Genomic DNA, 24,307 nt, shown 5'->3' on the forward strand with positions numbered 1-24,307 from the left:
CAAAAAAAAAAAAAAAAAAAAAAAAACTGGTATCTTTCAAGCAAAAAGAGATATATCTTTTCATTACCTTATTATTTTTATGCAATTTTCATTTTTATTTTCTCTGTTTACCGAAAGTATGCTTTTTTATTCACGTAACTAAATTAAAGTGTCCTTAAAATTCGACCTATTCTACATATTAACTTAATTAAATATGACAAGTAATTAAGTGTTTTCTAGATTTCAAATTACAATGTTGTAGGTGTTGAATTATTTCATAAGCTGAGATATTCGATTGCAATTGAGAATATATTCTTCATTCGTTTTCTTGAATATAAAGCTTTGTGTCACTACATTTTGAAAAAAAATTTACGTACTTTTAAAAAAAATTCAAAGTGCGTTAAAACTGGGACAAAATCAATGCACTTTGATATACTGTAGACGTACTTTTTTCCGCGGGGTCATAATTCCGCGGAATCCTAATTTCTGTTTAATCCGCGGGTAGAAAATTACGCGGATTTTCTTAACTGTCACTATATGCCATGCATTTATATAAAGTACGCTTGGACAAATTTCCGCGGATTATCTGTGACCGCGTACATAGCGTAAATTAATACCACGCGGAAAAAAAGTACTTCTACAGTATTTTTTTAAAAAAAAAAAAAGTTAAAAATGTACATCAACATTTTTTCCATAGAGGTACTTAACGCACCTTGAAAAAAAATGTTTAAAATAAATTTCTGGGCTTAGATTTTATATTTCTTACGAAAAACCGATAAACTGATTTATTCTCATCGAGAAAGAGAAGACAGGTAAAAGGACCCTCAGCCCATTTCTTTATCTTTCCTACCCAAATATTCCGTTATGTACGGAAGCCATGGAGGGACATTGACTTACTTGTTATGACTTATTTGTTACAACTTGTTTGTTGTGACTTAATTATTATAATTTACTTGTTATAAGTTGAAAATAAGTGTAACGTTGCTATGTAGAACTTGAAGTTTAACTTAAAAATGATATGTATAACTATACGATATGGTTTTAATTGATTAATTGTACATATTTGAAATTTAATATCTAATACAATCGTGACTACTTAATCCTTATCGGTTGATAATTTTTTGTTATAACTTAATTTTAATTTGCTAAATGTAATAGCTTGCTACTTAATAGTTGTAACTTAATTTTCATTTGTAACTTCCAGATTGCATAGTTATTGAACACATGAGTATAACTACCATCTTATCTTGTCGTTAGTAATTCATTCAATTTTAAAGTATTTCTTTTTTCTTTTCTGAAACTACACGTAGCCCCATTTCTCACGCTAAGTTTTTGGTTTAAATAAATTTGTGATAACAAAAATAAAATAGCTCTTAGCATAAATAACAATATGATCGATCGTTTTATACTAGGATATACATGTATGATATAGGCATGCAAGTTTGCCTTCTAAAGGATTTAATCATGGAACCACAGGGGAACTCAAGAAGGCTCCAGACCCCCTGTCGTCCTCTGCAAAGTTTCAATTCCACCCTAGCTACGTCTCCAGGATCGTGACATAAAGGAAACTCAAGTCTAAGACCATGCTTAAGAATCACTTAAGTACAATTGTTTACTAAAGATAGTAACAATAAGCGTGCTAAGATTTGGCAATCTTAACAAAACTTAGGCGGCCGGTAGTGATGATTTAAGAATGTTTGAAGAACATACACAGTAATCATGGATTTGTATATTCAAGATGATGATGTGAAATGCAGTAGACTATGAGACAGAGAAATTGTCGGTGAGGTAGAGAATGATGACTAGAAAGCTCATTCTATACACAAGAGCATGTTCTAAGTAGACCCATTTCTTTAAAAAGGCAAGCCGTGACAAATAAGTTGATGATGCAAAGATTTGAAGAGTCAGAATTTTCCAAACTCCATGGCCTATACAATGCCTTTTTTAGTAAATATAATCTACTGTTAAGTCGGATGATAAATGACAATGATACAAATTGTAAGACCATCCTTTACACACTGAATTGTCTACATTTTTTTCTGTCTGTCCGATACCAAGAGCACATAGCGGGTGTGACCGGTTAACACGGGATGCTTAATACTCCTTTGCACCTGATCTGACCTCTGCTGTTTTTCGTCTGTTTTGGCTCTGCTGTCATTTAATGTTCTCACAAATGTTTAAGCTTGATAAGTTTGATATCTCTATATTTCATTTACACGATTTCATAATTCACATGTTCGTTCCAAGGCCCGACCGCTTTTTTTCCTGTCTTTCACTACAAGCCATGATGTAATTTCTTAAACCACACCTATCGATGAACCTATAGATTTACACAGAAATCAAATTTGTTAGCATTTTACAGATTTATGTCCAAAATTTGAATTTAATGTATTTTTCTATCAACCCACGTATGTACATGTATACGTCATAGACATGAATTACCGGTACTCCTTTTGAGGAATTTTTTTTTTAGACCCGCTTCATCTTTTTTACAAACAGCAACCGTCGGGAATGAAAATGGAACTAATAATTCGTATTTTGTTTTTGTTTTCTTTGTATTTGCAACAGCATTTTCGAGATAAATACAAATAAATCTTCAACTAAACGAGTCAGACTGCATCAAACATTCTTTATTTTTCTTCAAGACATAGATTTTGTTCTGTCTCTAATTCTTTTTGTTCTGTGATTAGTGTGTTTTTGAGTCTGTCTCATCCACGAATCTGGAATAATTGTAGCTTGGAAATTAATATCAAGACAATTTTACAGTATGTATTTCTAAAAGATCTAATACATATAATAATACTTTAAAGGATATTTTATTATGCATTTCCATACCACCGAATTAAAAGTTTAAAGTTAAATTATAATTGTGGTGAATTGTAGTTTACTTACACTGAATCGACATCTTCCATTTCTACATCTTTGCCAAAATTGACAATCTCGATCCTGTGAAATAAAAAATAATCGTATTATCCAGCGTTTAATTTTTACGGTATGATCAAAATCTAGTATACATTAAATATGATGCACAGATAGTTCATTAACTAAAATGTAATTAATTGAAAAATAATCATATCCAGTAAGAACCTAAAGTATAAGAATAGTTCCTGAAAATTCTGTTTCTGACTTGATTTAAGAACAAAGAATAATTAATTCAACTCACTCTATAGCATTCTTGTAGGTCATCTGAAATTTATGAAAATAAAATAAATTAAATTGGCACGAATTGCACAATTATTACGAATTATACAATTATCAATGCAATAAGTCTTATCATTTTTCAATTTTTTCATTTTTTTTTTTTTTTATATTTTTTAAAGTTTTGTTATGTTGTTAGCATATTGTTAAGTAATGTCAGACCTTCTTTATTTGACCCCTGTTTGAGGGATGTAGGGGGTTGAATCGATTGTCTACAAGCATTGTGTACTAAACTCTTTCAGTATCAAAGAAGAGTTTCTCAAACGCATTGCGTTTTCTATATCTAAACGACCGGGAAACAATCCTGATTGAAATTAAATCTAAAGCAATTCAAATGTATTCTAAGGTGTCAAAATTTATTAAGAAAGTTTTCAAAACTGTATGTCCTTCATATATATAACTGATTACATTTATATGTTTGCTTCATTTTTTTAATATATATACTCAGTACTCGTTTTTGATAAGCCTTGACAATTATTTTTGTTTGTATTTTACATATGTACCTCATATACCAGTGGTCTGGTTTTGAGAGATTTGAGAGAATAAAGAGTTGAAGGTCAAATAAGAGGAATTCAATGAAAATATGCCAAACAGCTGGAGAGGCATGTCGAGGATACTTTTGTAGGAATGGTACTCAATTTAAAGAATGTTCTATGACTTTTGAAAATATGAACAAATAATTCCATAGGGAATTGTTTAAGGTCATTAACGAATAAATCAAGATAATTTTAAAATTTAAGAACATGTACAAACCGAGATGTATTCCCCTTTTGCCTCAGCTTTGAAATACAGGTATGTAAATGTAAATTAAGAAAGACTGAGGCAAAATGGGAGTATCTTAAAATACTATTGTAAAAGCAAAAAACCTTGACAATTGATGAATTGCTTGTACAATGTTTAATTACACAGTTAAAAGCATTATTAATTAAAATAACAAATTAAGAAAAATAAAGACAATATTACAGTTAAAGCAAATTGGGAACAAACCCCGAAATAATCAAAGAACAGACACGCAGTTAATCTGAAATAAAGCCTTTTTCAACATTACGGCTTGATTCTATTTATCACGACTGTTATTTAAAGATCAACGAAATTCATGTACAAAAGTAAATAAAATTCCATGTCTTTTGTACGTCAATTTGAGAAGGCTTCCGTTTTGTTGTCCTCGATTATAGATGCAATAGTATTAAAAGGATGGTGATTTTGAAAGCCAAGTATGATTTGAAGTAAAATTTCAATAAAGCGAAAACATCGATATCGATAGATTTTTGAAGGGCAACGCATACACTGTATTAGGTGTTTTCAGATTCTGCGAATGTTGCGTGTTTCAATATATTGCATTTAAGGATCGGTGCCGCGGTTTCTTCTAGAGCACATTTTTAATTAAACATTTAGTTCACCGTAGATTTACTATGCCAATTTTAAACGGGTTATTTTGCATAGTAGTAAATATTTATTAACGCTGACACAATTAATAAATATGATATGATTTATAAAGAAAACTGCAATATGCTAGTAATCAAATTAGTTAGTTCAATTTCAAGTAATTTATTTTTTTGCTTCATACGATACATTAGATTACATACAGTATAGTAATAGCTAAACATATATACAATATTATAAGATATAACAATATGAAAGTGAGCATAATAAATAAACAGCAAGTAAGTAGGATGTGTTTTAACAAGCAATTGTAATTAGTAAAATGTTTCTACTTGTATGTAAAAGGGAGGTGCAATTATTTCAAAGAAGGTGCCCCAATTCGACAATGAATATATCTTTCAATTCAGTTTGGGTTTACTGTGATTTTTTCTTAGAATTTGCATTGTATATATACGGTACATATATTTATAAGAATTAATTCTTGCTTTGTATACATATGCAGAATCTTCTTTTGTTGATTAATCTATAATCTTTGTATCAACATATACGACAACATATTGAAAGTTTCATTTTAATGTTATTTCTTACCTTGAACACATACACCATTCTGACATCTTTCTCTTGGATTAGTGCAAGGATTCCACTATTTAACAAAGATCAAATGTCATTAAATAAGAAACATGTTTTACTCATTTTGAGGGGTTTTATAATTTTTAATTGTGATAAGATATTCCCTTTTATTTCTAAAATAAAAAATATATACATGTATTTAAAATAATAGTTACCGGTTCTTGGCAAGGTTGATTTCCTGAAATAAAAAAAATCCCATTAACCATTGTATTTAAAAAATATTACATGTACGAATGAGTCAAAAATAATCATCAATGATTAAGCTATGAATAAATAAAGAAATCTGCCATGTACCTCAAAAGCAAATTTCATTTCTTGCATTAAAATTTTATCCAGTAGTAAAATAATAAAATGTTTGCACATGTATAAATAACAGACGGGTGCAACAATTTCTTAGAAGTTGCCCAAATGATATAATAAATTAATATATGTAATATAATAAATACTACTTAATTAATACATGTATATTTCAGCATATTTTGTGAAAGGAACATTCACATAATTTGTAAACAAGTGCAGAACGGTTTTTAATGGTAAACGTAAATCTCTTATCTTTATATGATCTCTTACAACATTTTAAAAGTTTCAATGTGATTCATACCTCTAACACATCTACCATTTTGACATATATCTCGAGGATCACGGCATGGCTTCAACTGTTTAACAAAGAACAAAGAATCATTGAATAAGAGTAATGTTTCAAACATTGTTTAGATACATATATATAATATCATCATTTAGATTGGTTTTCTTTTTTCTTTATAATAAACAGAAATATACATGAATTTAAAATAACAGTTACCCAGGAACAAGTCTCCTGATTCACTGAAATGGAAGAAAGCACATCATACATTAGCGTATAAAACGTATTACACGTGGTAAACACGTGTATCTTATCATTTATAATGAGGACAGCTTTTTTAATAAAAACATTAAATGTTTTTAAAAGAAAATTGTATGGATTTTATGGATACTTATGGTTTTTTGTTTGATTATTTTTTATGATTCACTTGACAAGCCTCTCCCAAATGCGAGGTCCTCTTTATTCCTGTCTCACCACCTGTGCGCATGTGCACAGGATAACGTCAGTCTCCATAAACATTTTTAACAATCTACTGATGATTGTTTAAAGTATGTGAAAACATATCTTGGTTGCTTCGTCACTTATTAATTAATAAATGACCATTCAATTCCAACGTTAAATTTTTATTTGTGTCAAACAGAGCACCGCCATATCAGGTATCTATAAAATTCTTCAGTTGTAAGTTTTTCCCTGTTGTATATTACCATCAAATGCAATTATTTTATATAAGATCTCCCAATACCATCATAAATTTATACTGAAATTGCAGATTAGTGTAATAACGAATTTTCTCAACTACGAGGGTTGATCCAAAAGTAAAGTTACAACTTTAATAAAATTGCTATATATCGACGTAAAGCAACAAAATTATACATGATGGAAGCTTTATTTATTTTAAATCAGACCTGAAAAATCCAAAGGAATATGATGTATACTTTCCAAATTATCATATTTTAAACAATATGCGTTTTTTCTAGTCCCCGCACCTAAACTTAACGTCATATGACGGATATGCACCGTCATACTTTTAAACGTTTCCCCTTCTTTATTAAAAATATTGTGATTCGCAAACCCTTTAACCAATTCCACTTTCTTTAAGAATTCTTGGTACCATTATACACTCACTCTTTTCGTAATTAAGCCCGCTGTCAAAATTTTTTGGACAGTAGCATAAGACAAATTTAAAAATTCACATATCACTCTATACGTTTGTCTATTTCGACAACGTCAGACACCATTGAAGGTTTCCGTCTGATCTCCTATCTCCTATGCTTATCATTCAGTGACCAATCACCTGCCCAAAATTACTGAAACCGTTTACATTCTTTATTCTATAAGTCTGATTGATTAACGTAACTGTCGCTTGTGATGATTTCCATATTTTGAAGCAAAAAATATAATGCATTGCAACTCGTCGAGCCGTTTTTTTTCCCATTTCGAAAATCCCTTTGTTCAATTCAACAAAGTAAAATAATAATATTTATGATCACAAATACATGTGCTGTCATTTTATTTTCAATTAAAGACTAGAAAATGACGAGAATTGTTCTTTGTCTTTTAAAAAATTAGGAGATTAGCTGCTTTTTTTAGAACCTTTTTAATGTGTTTGTCTTTTTTCTTCTTAGAAAAAATACTCTTTAAAACGTGACGTTCCGTTGTGACGCGGCGACACCCCCTACGCTCTATGTTTTAAACATCTATAAAATAAATTCAAATAAACATTATTAAATCAAAATTTCAATGTTAATTAGATTCATATTCGTGCATCTTTCGACATTTTGTATTTGATAATATGACGCAAAATATAAAGGATATGGACACTGTGACATTACTTTTGGATCAACCCTCCTGTGTATCGGCTAGTGCTAATAATGAATGTGTATGTACTTATGCAGAACGATTTTATTGGTATATCTGTAATTTTTGTTCATATCTTTTACAGCATTTTAAAAAATTCACGTATTCATACCTGGAACACATACACCATCTTGGCATTCATGTTGTGGATCACGACATGGGCTGCTCTATTTAACAAAGAACAAAACTTACTGATATTGTTATAATTTTGATATAAACAACACTTCAATACGCAAGTTTCGAGATTATCTCCATTGGTGCGCTCTTTCGTTGAGGAGGGGAGTTTGGTTGCCGTGTAAAAAACAGGTGGGACAGATATTTCTTATTGGATATATCGCATCATTGATATACTGGTTTATCGTAACTAAATAATTGTAAGGATGCACTGTTCAACTCGAGAATAACCGAATTCAAGTAAAGGTGTCATTTTTAAAGCAAAAAAATCGGAACAAAAAAGAAAATTCAGTGGATGTGAGACTTTTCAGACGAGGGAAGAGATATATGGACCTCTAATAAATACGGTAAACATGAATCTGATCATTACATGTCGGCAATCTAAATGACACATTGATTTTTTACCTTCTTATAACTTCAAAAAACCCACTTACTTTTTAGAGAATGTTTGTACAATCAAGAAAATCTTTTACTTTTTATAAAGACCACGACGTTTATTTCGTTTTCAAGTACCCTATAATTGAATTTAGATATGTAAATATACACAATTCAGCTTGATAAAATCATAAACGCAACAATGCTTAACATTTTTATCTTTCTATAACATTAAATAAATTTTAAAAGCCATAAACATCGTGCATTTATTTATGCACGTTTGTATACATAAACAAACTGTCCCACCTCCATGTTGAAATGGATACTTTTTGCGCCTCTATCGCAGGAGAGTTACAATCTCGAAACTCGCGTATTACTCTTGAAAATGATTTATTTTTCCTTAGCTCGCTACGTTACTGGAGATCGCGTTTTCGTATCAACGACCGCGACTGACCTAAGTCGATAAAAATAGGTAGCAACTGTTCCTTCGCCAAGCGCTCGGCACTTTGCACAAAGTAAAAGTTGCAGCTCATTCGGATGAGCCCTTATAAACCGAAATCTCGTGTCACAGTAGGCGTTAGCACTACAAAGAACCCTCCTGTTCTAAATTTAAAAAAACCCTTTACCAGTATATGGTGACACCATATATTGTCAATCAATCGGTCTTTTTTTTTAAATACACGTAAATTAAAGAATACAAGTATTGCAAATAAGAGATAACTTACCGGAGAACAAAATTCAGCTGGATCTTCTGAAATTAAAAAAAATAATCAGGCCGTTAATCAATGTATTTCAGGCATTGTAAGCAGTAATTAGTCACAAGTGACAATACATTATCTATTCATCTAATCATGAATTATAAAGAAAACTAAAATATAACTTCAAAGCAAATATCATATATTGCATTAAGACTTTATCCATTTATAGTTAAGTAAATGCACTTATTTATAACATACAGTTGCAACAATTAATAATAAAGTTTCCAAAGTATACTTTAATTTATATTTCAACCCTTTTTGTGCGAGGAACATTCATATGATTTGTATTGATTTATATGAAATGTAACATGTAAAGAAGTGCAGAACATTTTTTTGATGGTAAATCTCTAATATTTTTTTTATTATCCAATTGATGTAAATTCATACCTCGAACACATCTACCATTTCGACATACATCTCGTGGATCACGGCATGGCCTTCTCTATTTAACAAAGAACAAAACTCATTAGATAGAAATATCAATATAATTTTGATATGAATAATAGTTCATTTACTTGTGTTTTGTTTTCTTTTTCATTTTAGCTCGCCCCGAGATCGGAAGGTCGTGCATTCGAAACACGGTCGTGACTTACGTAAGCCAATAAAAAAGGCAGCAAATGTTCCTGTGCCAAGCGCTTGGCACTGAGACCTTAAAACCTGAGGCTCCGTGTCACAGTAGGCTTTGGTACGATAAAAAAAACCCTCCTGTTCAATGGTCCTGAGTACCGAATAAAGGTCTAAATTTGAAGTCCTTCACCAGAATATGGTGATATCTCTTCATGCGCGAAAAATTCTCATAAGGCACGTAAAACTGCATACATTACCAATCAATCAATCAATCTATTATCTATTTTGTTTGAAATAAATCATTATGGAAGAATACAAGTATTGCCAATAAGAGATTACTTACCGGAGAACAAAATTCTGGAACGTCTGAAATAAAAAAAAACTCGTTAATCATTGATTTTATGCATTGTAAGTAGTAGAGAGTCAACACTGACAATATCTTTTAATTTAATCATGTATTATGAGGAAAACTAAAATTTAACTCCAAATCAAATATCATCTATTGCATTACAACATTATCCAATTCTAGTAAAATGTTTGCATTTAAAAAAACAAACAAACAAATACAACAAATTATAAGAAAGTATCTAGATCACACACCTACATGTGAACCCAATTATTGCGAGGAATATTTATATTATATAATTTGTATTGATTTGTACTAAATGTAAAATGTATAGAGGAACAGAACAGTTGTTATGGTAATTCTCTAATCCTTTTTTATTATATCTTGCAACATTTTGAAAGTTTCAATGTAATTCATACCTCGAACACATCTACCATTTCGACAAACATCTCGTGGATCACGGCATGGCTCATACTGTTTAACAAAGAACCAAACTTATTAAATAGGAATATTAATATAATTTTGATATAAGTCACAGTTCATTTAAATTTACTTGTGTTTTGTTTTCTTTTATTATTTTATCTCGCCCCGTGATTGGAAGGTTGTGCATTCGAATCACGGCCACGACTGGAGTTAGTCAATAAAAAGGGAAGCAACTGTTTCTTTTTCAAGCACTTGGCACTGAGACCTTAAAAACCGAGACCCCGTGTCACAGTAGGCGTTGGCACTATAGAGAACCATCCTACTCAATGGTCCTGAGTATCGAATAAAGGTCTAAATTTGAAATTCTTGACCCGTACATGTTTGTGGTGACATCTCTATATTGAGCGAAAATTTCTCAAACGGCACGTAAAACAGCATGAATTGTCAATCAATCGATCAATCTATCTATTTTTCTTTAAAATAAATCATTATATGGAAGAATACAGGTATTGTCAATAAGAGAAAACTTACTATAGAACAATATTCTTGATCTTCTGAAATCATTTAAAAAACAGTCCGTTAATCATTGAAATTAAGGCATTGTACGTAATAAAGAGTCACAAGTGACAATACCTATTAATTTAATTATAAATTATGAAGAAAACTAACATTTAACTCCAAAGCAAATATTATCTATTGTATTAAAACATTGTCCAATTATAGTAAAATGTTTGCACTTATTATTTAACAGACAGTTGCAACAATTTGTAAGAAAGTATCGACATTATACACCAAATGTAACACGTATAGAAGTTCAGAACAGTTTTTTTTATGGTAAATATCTTGTTTTTTTTAATCTCTTACAGCATTTCGAAAGTTTAAATCTAATTCATACCTCGAACACATTTACGATTTCGACATACATCTCGTGGATCACGGCATGGCATCAACTGTTTAACAGAGAACAGAATCATTGCATAAGAGTAATATTTAAATCGTTTTACATATATAAAACATCGTAATCATTTAAGGAATCACTGTATATTTAGTATAATAAAAATGTAGACATAGATTTAAATTACATGAGGACTCCCATGCCAATTTCAATAGTCATCACAACTGACGTCAAACACAAAGGTAATCGCACGAGATTTACATGCATATTTGACCTCCTTAGTGTCAGACACAGGGACAGATGCGCACGCGACATTTGCATGCATATTAGGCCTCCTTAGCTCCTGACCTATCGACCTGCCTTATTTACATTCCGGTAGAATTATCAAGAAATCAACTCCGCTAACTTTCAAAGAGTTATCACGGACAAAGAAATTTAGAAATGGAAATATATTGTGACTAGTTTTCTTTTTTCTTCTGAATAGAAGAATAAATGAATTTACAATAAAACTTACGAAGGAACAAGTCTGCTGATTTCCTAAAATGGAAGTAACACTTCATGAATAAGTTTATAAAACACATTACACATTAGCTAGTAGTATGTTATCATTAACAATTATAACATATAATACCTAAAATGCTATATTATTTATCTAAAGAAAATGTTACTCCTTGCAGTAAAGTTATCTAATTGGAATTTTTATCTGATGTATATTAACATGAACTACGATAATTTAAAAAAATGCCCCAAGAGATTATAGATACATGTATATACAAAATTTTATATTAGAGTAATAGGAATTTTCTCATCATATGTATTAATAATCACTAATAATATGTTTCTTGGGACATATTTTTCCTGCGAGTTATTTCCCTTTGCCTTTATCTTGGAGGTCAGACAAGTGAATTTTCTTCTTTGAGCAACCGATTTTAAAGATGTATTTTATTAAATAAACGATAACAAATCTTTACAATATTAAAAGTATGAATTTAGCTCTAACAACGTTATTTGTGAGAAAAGCAGTGTTACCTACACCCCAATACGCACTATGACGAGTTAAATTTGTTTGAATAATGAAGGAATCTGGACCTGTTGACCTCCAATATGGCGACCAACAGGGAATAACTCTTACTAAATTTATGTCTATCGAAAACGTTTTGTTGTTTACACATGCAGAACGTTTTTTGATGATAAACAGTGATGTAGTGTAATCTTTTTAATCGTATTTTAAAGTCTCAGTGTATTTCATACCTGGAACGCATCTTCCTCCTTGACATTCATGTCGTGGATCAGGACACGGCCTATACTATTTAGCAAAGAACAAATCTCATTCAGTAGGAATAATATGAAAATCATTTTGAGATAAACACCATAATTTATTTGTGATCTTTTGTTAAATGATAGAAAATGAGTATTTTAAATTAAAGTTACCGGTATCAAAGAACATTGTTGTAATTGACCTGAAATTAAAGAAATCAGTGAAAGTGCTTATGAATCGAAGATACTGTAGAAGTACTTTTTTCCACGTGGTATTAATTTACGCTATGTACGCAGTCACAAATTTTACGCGGAAATTTGTCCCATCGAACTTAATACAAATATATGGCATATAAAGAAAGGCTTAAGATATCTGCTTAATTTTCAACCAGCGGATTAAACAGAAATAGAGATTCCGTGAAATTATGATCCCATGGAAAAAAGTACGTGTACAGTAATTATAAGCAAAAAATGATAGAAAATAAATTCTACAATAAAAACATCTTTCACAATAAAACATTTTACAATTATGTTTTCACTCAAATTGGAAGATGCAGGAATTCCCTAGAGAGTGTCCAAATAGAAAACTTAATTTCTATAAGAATTCCATTCATTGTATTTGGGAATTTTCCATATATTTTATAATAATCAGCACTTTAGCCTTCTTGTGGATAAACAAAAACACAGACTGAATTTTCTAACAAATCTGAAAACGTTGTCTTTACTAGTATTTCAAACTGCATTCTGAAATTTTAATATATTTCATACTTCTAACACATCTCCCATCTTGACACTCATATCTTGGATCACGGCATGGATTATTCTAAAACGAAAAGCAAATCTTATATCTTATATCGTAGACCTCACTCAATAGCAATAATATACCGTATAAGTAGAATGAATTATAGACAGTAATACTTTTCTATTTACCATTTTAAAATGCAATAATATAATGTACATTTACCGAACTATGACGTCATTAATGACATTTACTATGACGTCATAGACGCTATAACGTTATGTTATACTTGTTGAGTTTCAAATAAACCACTATACGGTTCAGATGTGTTTTCTATGAGTGCTACAATCTTGACATTGGTGCCGTGACGAAAGAGGAGAGATGACTTCTAAACTGAAGGCAGTAAGAGCAGGACAGAGAAGTGCTGTAACCAGACTTCTAAAAAGACTAGATGAAGAAAATGAAGATGCAGAGGAAATTGAGGCTATTTTGGAGACATTAACGGACAAACAGGAAATTCTTAGAGATCTGGATGAGAAAATTCTAACAGAAACAGCAGAGGAGGACATTGAGAGAGAAATACTGGAGACAGATGAGTACAATTTCAATCTTAATTCTAAAATGAGAAAATTTAAGAAACATCTGATAGTTCATCGTTCAAATTTGAATCCATCAGCCAACATTTATTCAAATCAGAATGAAAATTCACAAATTGAAGAGAATAGTCAATCAAGACAAAATTTCAGTGAAAATTCAAGAGCTCATCAGTCCCTTACAAGCATTCATTCAAATCCAAACAGTGGTAACTTTCACAAACTTCCGAAATTAAACTTACCCATTTTTGAGGGAAATGTGTTGGAGTGGCAGTCATTCTGGGATTCATTCGATTCGGCTATTCATAGCAACAACACGTTGACAGAAGTTCAAAAGTTTAATTACTTAAAGTCTTTAGTAGCAGAAGAGGCATCGAACACCATTTCAGGATTTGCACTCACACATGCAAACTACAACAGAGCGATTGAGCTTCTACATGAAAGGTTTGGACAAAAACACAAGATAACTCAGTCTTACATGCAAGCGCTCTTGGACCTACCCACTCCCAAGAATAATCTCACAAGCCTGCGTCATTTTCATGACCAAGTGGAGACATACGTCAGAGGTTTAGAATCCTACGGACAAGCTCAAGATACATACGGTTCTCTTCTAGTACCTGTGATTCTGAACAAATTACCTACTGAAATACGCAAGAATTTGGCACGTGAACATGGCTCTACTGATTGGTTACTAGGTGATTTGAGAAACAGTCTTTACAGGGAACTCGAAATATTAGAAGCTGGAGCAGGTATTGATGCAACAGAACCAAGCGCAACATCAACCTTTTATACCCATTCAAAGTCCAGTCATAAGCAAGTTCAACACAACTTCAGTCCAAGGAAACCTCAGGTATGCTGTGCATATTGTAAGGAGCCGCATTATTCAAATGATTGTACAAAGTACAAAAACTGCACTGACCGCATGAAAATTGTCAAACGAGACAAGTTATGCTTTAACTGTTTGGGCCGACATCGTGTTACAGACTGCCAATCCAAATCAAATTGCAAAGTCTGCAAAAAACGACATCACACAAGTTTGTGTTCAAATCGTGAGGTAGTCAAAAGCAACAAGGACAGTACCCCTTCACTTCAAGCAAAAAATACAGAAAGAGCAGAAACGTCAGTGATGCATTCATCTTCACATAGAGATCAACCAAACGTTTTGTTACAAACTGCAGTTGCACCTGTCACATCTGGAAAACTGACAACTGATGCTAATATTCTGTTCGACGAAGGAGCTCAAAGATCATTTATCTCTAGGAGTTTGGCTGACAAGATAGAATTAACACCAACAGGATATGAGAATATCAACATTCTTGGATTTGGAGAATCAGGAAAAGAGAAAGGAGTTCAAAAGTTGCAGACAGCTGTAGTCAAGGTCCAAACTATACAGAGAGAAGAAATACCTGTCAAAGTCTTAGTGGTCCCAGAGATAGCAGCTCCAATTAAAACGCATGTAGAAAATGCAGCAAAATTATCGTATTTGAGGAATTTGAGATTGGCACATCCTGTTGCACAAGAGGAGGCATTCCAAATTGAATTACTTATTGGAGCAGATCAGTACTGGAATTTGGTGGAGGATAAGATAATTAGAGGAAAGGGTCCAACTGCCATTAAATCTAAACTTGGATATTTACTGTCTGGACCATTATATGGATCACAATCCCATGCACTTGAATACAACACATCAATGATGAATGTTATGGTGTCACACAAAATGGAGGAGCACAATATTGAGAAGTTTTGGCAGATTGAGGCAATTGGAACTGAGAAAGAGTATGAGGAATCAAGTAATCAGAACTTTCAGCTATCATATCAGAAGGATTCCATACGATTTCAAGACAATCGGTACCATGTAAAGCTTCCATGGAAAGAGGACCATCCTGCATTGCCCTTAAACAAAAATAAAGCTTACCGTAGAACAGTCGGTGTTATAAATCGCCTCAAAATGGAACCGGAAATGCTGATCAAATATGGGGAAATAATTGCTGAACAGGAAAAACGCGGATTCATAGAAAAGATAGACAGCGAAGTTCCAACAAATCGTAAAGTTCACTTCATACCACATTTTCCAGTAAAGAAGGATTCAGCTACAACTCCTGTAAGGATAGTATACGATTGTAGCTGTCACGAAACACCTACTGCTGCATCTCTGAACGATTGTTTGATGAACATCCCACCACAACTGAATGATATTGCGTCAATATTACTGAGATTTCGTCTCAACGGATATGCAGTGACAACAGACATAGAAAAAGCATTTTTGAACGTAGGATTAGAAGAGGAAGACCGAGATGTTACGAGATTCTTCTGGTTTGATGAACCTACAAATCCTAACGGAACGTTAGTGAACTACAGATTTAAATCTGTTTTATTCGGAGCTACTTGTTCCCCTTTCATTTTGAATGCTGTTCTGATGAAGCATTTAAAGGAGAACGCATCTACATGGACACAGAAGTTAACAGAAAATCTTTATGTTGACAACATTATTTCCAGTTTTCCAACAGAAAATGAATTAATTTCATTCTACAACTGCTCTCGCACTTTGTTTGCCAAAGCTGGATTTAACCTTCGATCATGGGGATCAAACAGTGAAATCCTACAAGAGCATGCTAAGAAGGATGGAGTGTTTGACAAGGACAGTATTGTCAAAGTACTAGGAATGAAATGGAACGTCAAAGAGGATGTTCTAACCTTTGCAAAACAAGAAATAGCCAACACAGGAAGAAACAGTTTGACAAAGAGAGAAGTGCTAAAACAATCTTCAAAAATATATGATCCTTTAGGATATATCAGCCCGATAACTGTCAAGGCGAAGATGTTTATTCAAGAGTTGTGGAAAAAGAACCTAGAATGGGATCAGCACCTACCAAAGGAACTAGCTGACAAGTGGATTGAAATTGCACAAAACACAGAAAATGCCACCTCCCTGGAAATACCCCGTATGTGTATCCGTGAAAACCCATCAGAAACGACTGTACACATATTCAGTGATGCAAGCATGAAGGCCTATGGAGCATGTGCATACATTGTTTCAGGAGACCAAAGTTCACTTATTATGGCCAAAAACAGAGTTGCGCCATTAAAAACACTTACAATACCTAAACTGGAATTGATGGGAGCATTACTTGGAGCAAGATTATTAGAATTCATCAAGAAAAACATCCAATTCTCAGAAGCGGTCTTATGGACAGACAGTCAAATTGTCCTGAGCTGGTTGGAAACAACAAAAACTTTGGGCACATTTGTGAGAAACAGAATACAAGAAATCAAGAAGTTAACTGAACAGTACAAATGGAGGTACTGTCCAACAGCCTCAAATCCTGCTGATATTTTATCTCGCGGTGCTGACTTTGACAAATTTAGGAAGAACGAATTGTGGTCAAAAGGACCAACTTGGATTACTGACAAAAACATGTGGCCCATATATGACAAAACCGAAAGTCATGTTCTTGCAAACATAACAGAATCTGAGAAATGTGGATACCAGGAGGAGGACTCACAAGACAAGAAAGATGTACAGCCTGATCCCAGAGAACAAAAAATTTCAGAAATTATTGACATCTCGAAGTTTAACAATTACAGAAATTTGTTAAACGTTACTTCTTATGTCCTAAGATTCATACAAAATTGTTCCAAAGGACAGAAAGTTACAGGTCCGCTGACTGTCTCAGAAATTGAACACAGCTCCCTGATGTGGATTAAAAATGCTCAACAAGAAAACTATCCAGATATTTTTGTAGAACTACAAAAAGATGGAAAATCTAAACATTGTCTATCAAAACAGCTGAAATTATACTTAGACAATGAGGATCTGATCCGATGTGGAGGGAGAATACACAATGCACCAATCAGCAAAACAGCAAAGCATCCAATACTCCTAGCAACCAAAGATCCACTGACCACTTTGATTGTTTTAGATGCACATAGAAGAAATTTGCACTCAGGAGTCAATAGTACAGTCACATTGTTGAGACAGAATTACTGGATACAAAGAATTCGTCAGAGTGTAAAATCTGTATTGCGAAAATGCATTACATGTAGAAAAATCATGGGAAAACCTTATCCCATTCCAGAAGCACCACCGTTACCTAAAGACAGATGAGAGAAGAACCTCCTTTTACTGTAACTGGTGTGGATTTCACTGGTGCCCTGAAGATACGAAAAAAGAATGGACAGGAAGGCAAAGTATACATATGTCTTTTCACTTGTGCTAGTACAAGAGCTGTCCATCTGGAACTGGTAACAGACCTCACTGAAGAACAATTTATTCTAGCCTTTCGGAGATTTTCCAGCAGGAAATCACTTCCAAAAATTATGATATCTGACAACGCAACCACATATGTTGCTTCTTCTAAGGAAATCAAAAAGTTAACATCTTCACACAGTCTTCAAGAAACCTTAAACACCCATGGTACAAGATGGAAATTCATACCTAAGAGAGCACCCTGGTACGGAGGCTTCTGGGAACGACTAATAGGACTTACAAAGAACTGCTTAAGGAAAGTACTAGGGCGATCCTTTGTAAATTTAGATGTCCTGAACACAATCATCGTAGAAATTGAATGCATTTTGAATGACCGTCCTCTGACCTATGCATCAGCCGACCCATTGGACGAAGATCCCCTAACACCCTCTCATCTACTATATGGAAGGAAAATCAAGTCATTACCTTATCCTGGGAGTTCCAGTGAAGAAAATGGAACAACTGATTTGAACCATGTATCTGCGAATGAAACTTACAATATTCAACAAAAAGTCATTCAACACTTTTGGCAACGTTGGAGAAAGGAATACTTAACCTCCTTAAGAGAATATCATCGCAGCCACGGAGAAAGCAAACAAAATATCAAGACCGGAGACATCGTTCAAATTTTTGATGAATTCAACCCAAGAAATCTGTGGAAACTGGCAAAGATTGAGGAGCTTATTTCCGGCCAAGATGGACTTATAAGATCTGTTTTATTAAAGACCAGGAATGGTATAACTTCTAGGCCAATTACAAAACTGTATCCATTAGAATTAAATTCTGGGGATGATGACAAACATTCAATACCGACAAAGGATCGTGAGGCAAAACTGAAAGCTATTGAGCAGATTTCCAGTCATTCTAAGTGAAATAATCTAATTTTTGATATGACATTGTAAATAACTTTTTAAAAAGAAATCAATGCATTTTTTAGCTAAAAAAAACCGCGTCTGATATTTTCAGTCCAAAGACTTTATTCTATACTTTTGTGGGCCGGAGAATGTCATGAATTATAGACAGTAATACTTTTCTATTTACATTTTAATGCAATAATATTAATGACATTTACCGAACTATGACGTCATAGTACTATGACGTCATAGACGTTGCTATAACGTTATGTTATATACTTGTTGAGTTTCAAATAAACCACTATACGGTTCAGATGTGTTTTCTATGAGTGCTACAATCTTGACAAATCGTATGAATTTAAAAAGAAGAGTTACCCAGGAGCAAAATTGTTGATCTCCTAAAATTGAAAAAAAAAAAAACTACATTAAACATTGTATTAGAACAACTACAAATGGTAATAAGTCGTTGGTAATTATTGAAAATAAAGTCATACATTGGTTAACAAATATTTTATCCCTAAAGAAAATATGTTCTCTTCCAATAAAAACTTCCACAACATTATTGTTCTGCTCCTATATAACAAGTAGGAGCAAGAATTTGTAGGTGTAGATATTAGATGTTGTCTGTTCTACGTAAAGGTTACAGGCCAAAAACTGTCCATTCTGTGAGAGGAAAGGACTATTAGAGGGCCTTTAGGCCCGACAATTGTTCTTTTTCTCACAGAATGGACAGTTTAGGGCCTATAACCTACTTAAAACATTTACCAAATTGTGTTCATAATGTATATCTCTCAGAACTTTTTCTCATCCATTGTACTAAGTAAGCATTGTCTACTTCTTGGACTGTCTCAGGTAAAGGTTGTTTATAATCAAAAGATTCTTATACTTGTAATTGTTAATTTAGCGAACAATTAAAGATAAGTACAGTTTTTAAATAACTGACTAAATAATATTTTATCACAAGGCATGAGATCCCAATGCCATTTAGCTGTGATTGTGCATATTAAAAGTATGTCTTATTCCGAAGGAGGAAGATTATTTTTGATGCAAAACAAATTCAGATATAAAGAGCAATGCATGTGTCATTCTCAAGTGATATTTTGAATCTGGAGCCTAGGATTGTCAAAAAAATTAACGTTTTTACTGAAGAGTGTGTTTAAATATTATTACACTTTGGAACGCTAAGTAAATATAAGCTTTCAGTATTGAAAGATGTAACAACTGTTTTTACTGGAATTCTTAAATAAATCTTAAAAAAAAAAATAGCTAAAATTTTTGCTTTTTTTCAACGAATACACGTTGAGAATTGTTTGATGCAATATTTTTTCGATATATGTCACGAATCTTCGAAATATGTTATTACAATCATTTTCCTGATCTTACCATGAAAAAAATATTTGAATGTGTTTTCAAGTAGCAAAGTCCATTTGCAAGGAGGCAATCGACCGATTGCACGATTATTTAACTTACCATCTTCCGACCGACAAAAATTATTCACACAGCGCTGACCACGTGGACACGTAGATTGACCCAAAATCTATAAAATTATAAACGGTACCTCATTATCATAAAAAAATTACACAATATGAAACTTATAAAAGATAAAACTTAGTGAATAAGTCATTTTATAGGTCATTTGTTTCTGCACATGTTGACAACGGGACTATAACAGGAAATCAAGCGAAACTTTTTACTTACGTTTACACATGGTATCCCGGAGATTTGTTGTCGTTGTCCAAAGACACTAACAGTGGATCCCAAGAACAAGGCGATAACCAAATACCACATCTCTATTTTAAAGAGATTTATAAGGATGAAGTACAGGTAAAATATAATAGATAACTTATTATGAACATTATAATTTATTCCGTCTATTACAGTAATAGTTAGCTAAAGCTAAGGTATGGGCGATTCCGATGCAAATGAGCTAACTGAAACAATTTTAAAGAGGTGTGTCAAAGAAAGTGACTTTTAGTTCCGCTCTCAGTAATACATGTATATGCAGTGTCCATGCCATGTTATAGCCCATGTACATGTATATCATGACGATATTGTTCTTTACCAATCTAAATAAAGAAAAAAAAACATCGGCTCCAGGGTAAATTTTCTTTACCATCCCATCATGGTTTTTATTTACCAAAGTGACCTGAAAGTTCAACTGAGAATGATTGATTTATTGTACGTTGTTCTACGCCCCGTTCGAGAAATGATTCTTTAATCACATTTTTTTCTGTCGTGCGTCAGCATTCGTGTGTTGTCTGTAAACCTTGAACATTTTCGACTTCTTCTCCAGAACCACTTGGCTGATTTCAAGCAAACTAACCACAAACGATCCTTGTGTCAGGGGAATTCAAGTCATTTAAATGAACGGCCACACCCTCTTTCAAAGGAAGATTATTGAGGATTAGTGAAAATATGGTGACATTTTAAAAAAAAATGTTTTATTTTGTATCTTTATGTGACAACCTTACCAAATGTGAAAATGAGAAAAATTAAAATATAGGAAGCATTTCAAGAAATATGCATATACAGGGACTATCATAATATATGCTACATTTTTAGAATTAAATATCTCTTCTTTGTTCATTTTTAATACAATAATGTTCTCTTATATAATTGAGAAAAAAATTTTGTTAAGAAACAATATTTTAACTAAAAATATTGGGTTCATGACATACACTAAAAGTGGAATTTAACATTTAGTAAAGTTTAATTTAACATAACTATTTTATTAAATGACAATACACCCTGCTTTCTAATGATATTCATGGATAGCCTCCCATTAATTTTATATGCTTTCTGTTGTCTTCGGATGTTTAAAATTACTGCTATTGAAAATAGAAAGCTTATTTAAGCCATGTTTATATTACCAAGGGATTGTTAAAACTGCATGGCGACTTTTCTGAAACACAGGATATTTCTCCATCTGCTTTGTATTAAATGATACAAATTATTAAAAAAGAAGAGGAATTCACTTTAGGAAACATTCACATATCCAAGAAGGTTCGGATATTTGCTCAATAAAAACACAGAAAGTGTAGGAAAATGGAGTTTTATTATTGACCGTACCACCTCCATCCCTCTGCCGAATTCTTTTGAAAGTACAGGAAGCGGCAATATTCAAAGAATGATACCAATATCCAGTAAGAGTTATACAGGATGAACTCTGTCAATCCGTTGACTGAAAGGTCACCGAAAATCTACTGAAAGGTGACTGAAAGGTCATTGAAAGTCTACTGATAGGTGACTGAAAGATCACTGACAGTCTATTGATAGGTGAATGAAAGGTCATTGAAAGTCTACTGATATGTAACTGAAAGGTCATTGAGAGTCTACTGAAAGTTGACCGAAATGTCATTGAAAGTATACCAAAAGGTGACTGAAAGGTCATTGAAAGTCTACTGATAGGTGACTGAATGTCTACTGACAGGTGACTGAATGACTACTGATACGTGACAGAATTGAAGTCTACTGACAGGTGACTGAATATCTGCTGATAGGTGACTGAATGGCATATATCATTTAGTGACTGTTCCAGACCTTTCAGTTTACCATTCAGTTGACTTAATGGTGTTAGAACTTCAAGAACTGAAGATTTCCCGCCTGAAGTAGGGACTTTAATAGGCTTGCAAACTCCAAAAAAAGTGTCAAATTGATGATTTTTCTTAATCTACATGCTAGTTATAGCTATCCCTTTTACCATGGATTCAAATCAAAATTAACTCTTTAGAAATATTTTCAATTGAGCTGATATTTAATAAGCATTGCATGAAACATAGATGATTGGAATATTTTGCTTCTCGTCATACATATTTCTGTAAAAAATTAAAAAAGGCTTGTGCCGAAGGTTGAATTCTTTTTTCCGTGTAATAAGAAATAATGACATCATCATATGGATTTTATAGAACTTAATAAATGTACATGTAGCTAATTTCTATTAGATAGAAGTAGAACCCATACCAAGCCTTAAATCACTTGTGTAATTCATTTTCGATATACTCTGTGGCAACGCACTTTGAAAATATTACGTACATTGAAAATTTTTTTCAAAGTGCGTTAAAATTGGGAAAAATCAACGCACTTTAAAAAAAAATTCAAAGTGCGTTAAGGGTGTACATAAACATTTTTTACCATGGGAATATTTAACGCACTTTGAAAAAAATAGGTGTAAAACAATAACCATAGACTAAGATTTTAGTAATTGAGAGAATCAATTTGTATTAATTATATCTTTCGAAAAACTTTTTAAATTTACATGTACCCATTTAACCTCATTGGGATCAAGGAGAAGATGAGTAGAAGGTCTCTCAGGCCAACTCTTTTTTCTTATACATTGTACATAGCCGTTGGTAGCAAATTGAAAGTGGAACCCATCCCCCGCCCCACTCCACCCCCAAAAGGTAAGCCCCAATTTTCAATGCTTATACATGTGTATAATGTATATCTTTGCAAAACATTTGTGTGCCTAAGACCCCCACCCGGTACGTTGACGATGCCTTTGCTACAACCAAATATATGTATTTGCATAACTGGTATGACGTTGAAAACTTTCAATAAATTTTATTTTACATAAAATGCATGCAAAATGGAAAAATTAAGTACAGTAAAACATTTAAGAGAGAAAGAATTTTCAAAGTTTGAAAAAATCAAAATTGCTCACTTTCACATCCTATAGTGACCTCATCACCGAAGAGTTTTCAAACAGGTTCAATTATTTATCATACCTTAGATTTGCAAGAATATCAACAATACAATTTTTTTAATTGTGTTAATATGATCGATATTAACGCACTTTGTAAAAGAAATTTTATTTTTTCAAAGCGTTGGTCCCAAATTTAACGCACTTTGAAATTTTTTTTCAAAGTGCGTAATTTTTCAAAGTGCGTTGTTACATTGTACAATGCTCCCTTACTATTATGTATATCTCTCAGCAACATTCAAATAATCGAACGAAAATAAATTACGTACATGTAAAGCATTATTAACAGAAAAAAAGGATGTGGAATTGAAGCAATGTAAACTTGTACATGAACAACACAAAATAATGGGAAAATACAGAATAAGAATGGAAAATTATTATAATAAATTAATACAAATAAAGATTTTGCTATACTATAAATTATAAGATGCAAATGAAAATATATAGAAATCAAATAGAAAATTAAACTAAACAAAAGATAAATTATTTAAAACAAATGGAAAAAATCGAATATTGCAACTTTTGACATGTTATATACAATCACGATCAAGCTCCTTTAGTTGTATTAAATGTGCCATATGAATTCAAAAAGTCATATTCTTTCAATTATCTTCTGAAACAAAAGTTAGTCAATTACGAACGAGCAAAAGATAAACAATTTTAGAACAGAGACTAAATTCATTAACTTTGAAAATTTAAGTTTTCATCATATTATAATGTGGTATTTCCGACAAAGAATAAATTGGAGAAA

The 24,307-nt window shown here is 32.4% G+C and overlaps 1 protein-coding gene across 1 annotated transcript; it reads right to left on the reverse strand.

Annotated features, from left to right (window-relative positions):
- Positions 1–2,588: 2,588 nt before the first annotated feature.
- LOC134257550 (low-density lipoprotein receptor-related protein 8-like) lies at positions 2,589–21,207 on the reverse strand. Its single transcript, XM_062740151.1, has 22 exons — positions 21,181–21,207; positions 20,556–20,647; positions 20,328–20,394; positions 19,233–19,255; positions 13,194–13,248; positions 12,600–12,628; positions 12,420–12,474; positions 11,683–11,705; positions 11,169–11,223; positions 10,805–10,827; positions 10,270–10,324; positions 9,848–9,870; positions 9,325–9,379; positions 8,905–8,930; positions 7,743–7,797; positions 5,993–6,015; positions 5,792–5,846; positions 5,346–5,368; positions 5,149–5,203; positions 3,143–3,165; positions 2,872–2,925; positions 2,589–2,699 (listed from the first exon to the last, which is right to left on the reverse strand). Exons 2-22 carry the CDS (start codon positions 20,643–20,645, stop codon positions 2,688–2,690), a joined length of 879 nt encoding a protein of 292 aa, XP_062596135.1. The 5' UTR covers positions 20,646–20,647; positions 21,181–21,207; the 3' UTR covers positions 2,589–2,687.
- Between the last annotated feature and the right edge of the window lie 3,100 nt (positions 21,208–24,307).

This window comes from Saccostrea cucullata, unplaced genomic scaffold (assembly GCF_032062105.1).
Source record: "Saccostrea cucullata isolate Sc308-1 unplaced genomic scaffold, CSIRO_AGI_Scuc_v1 ctg2931, whole genome shotgun sequence".
Taxonomy (NCBI): Eukaryota; Metazoa; Mollusca; class Bivalvia; order Ostreida; family Ostreidae; genus Saccostrea; species Saccostrea cuccullata.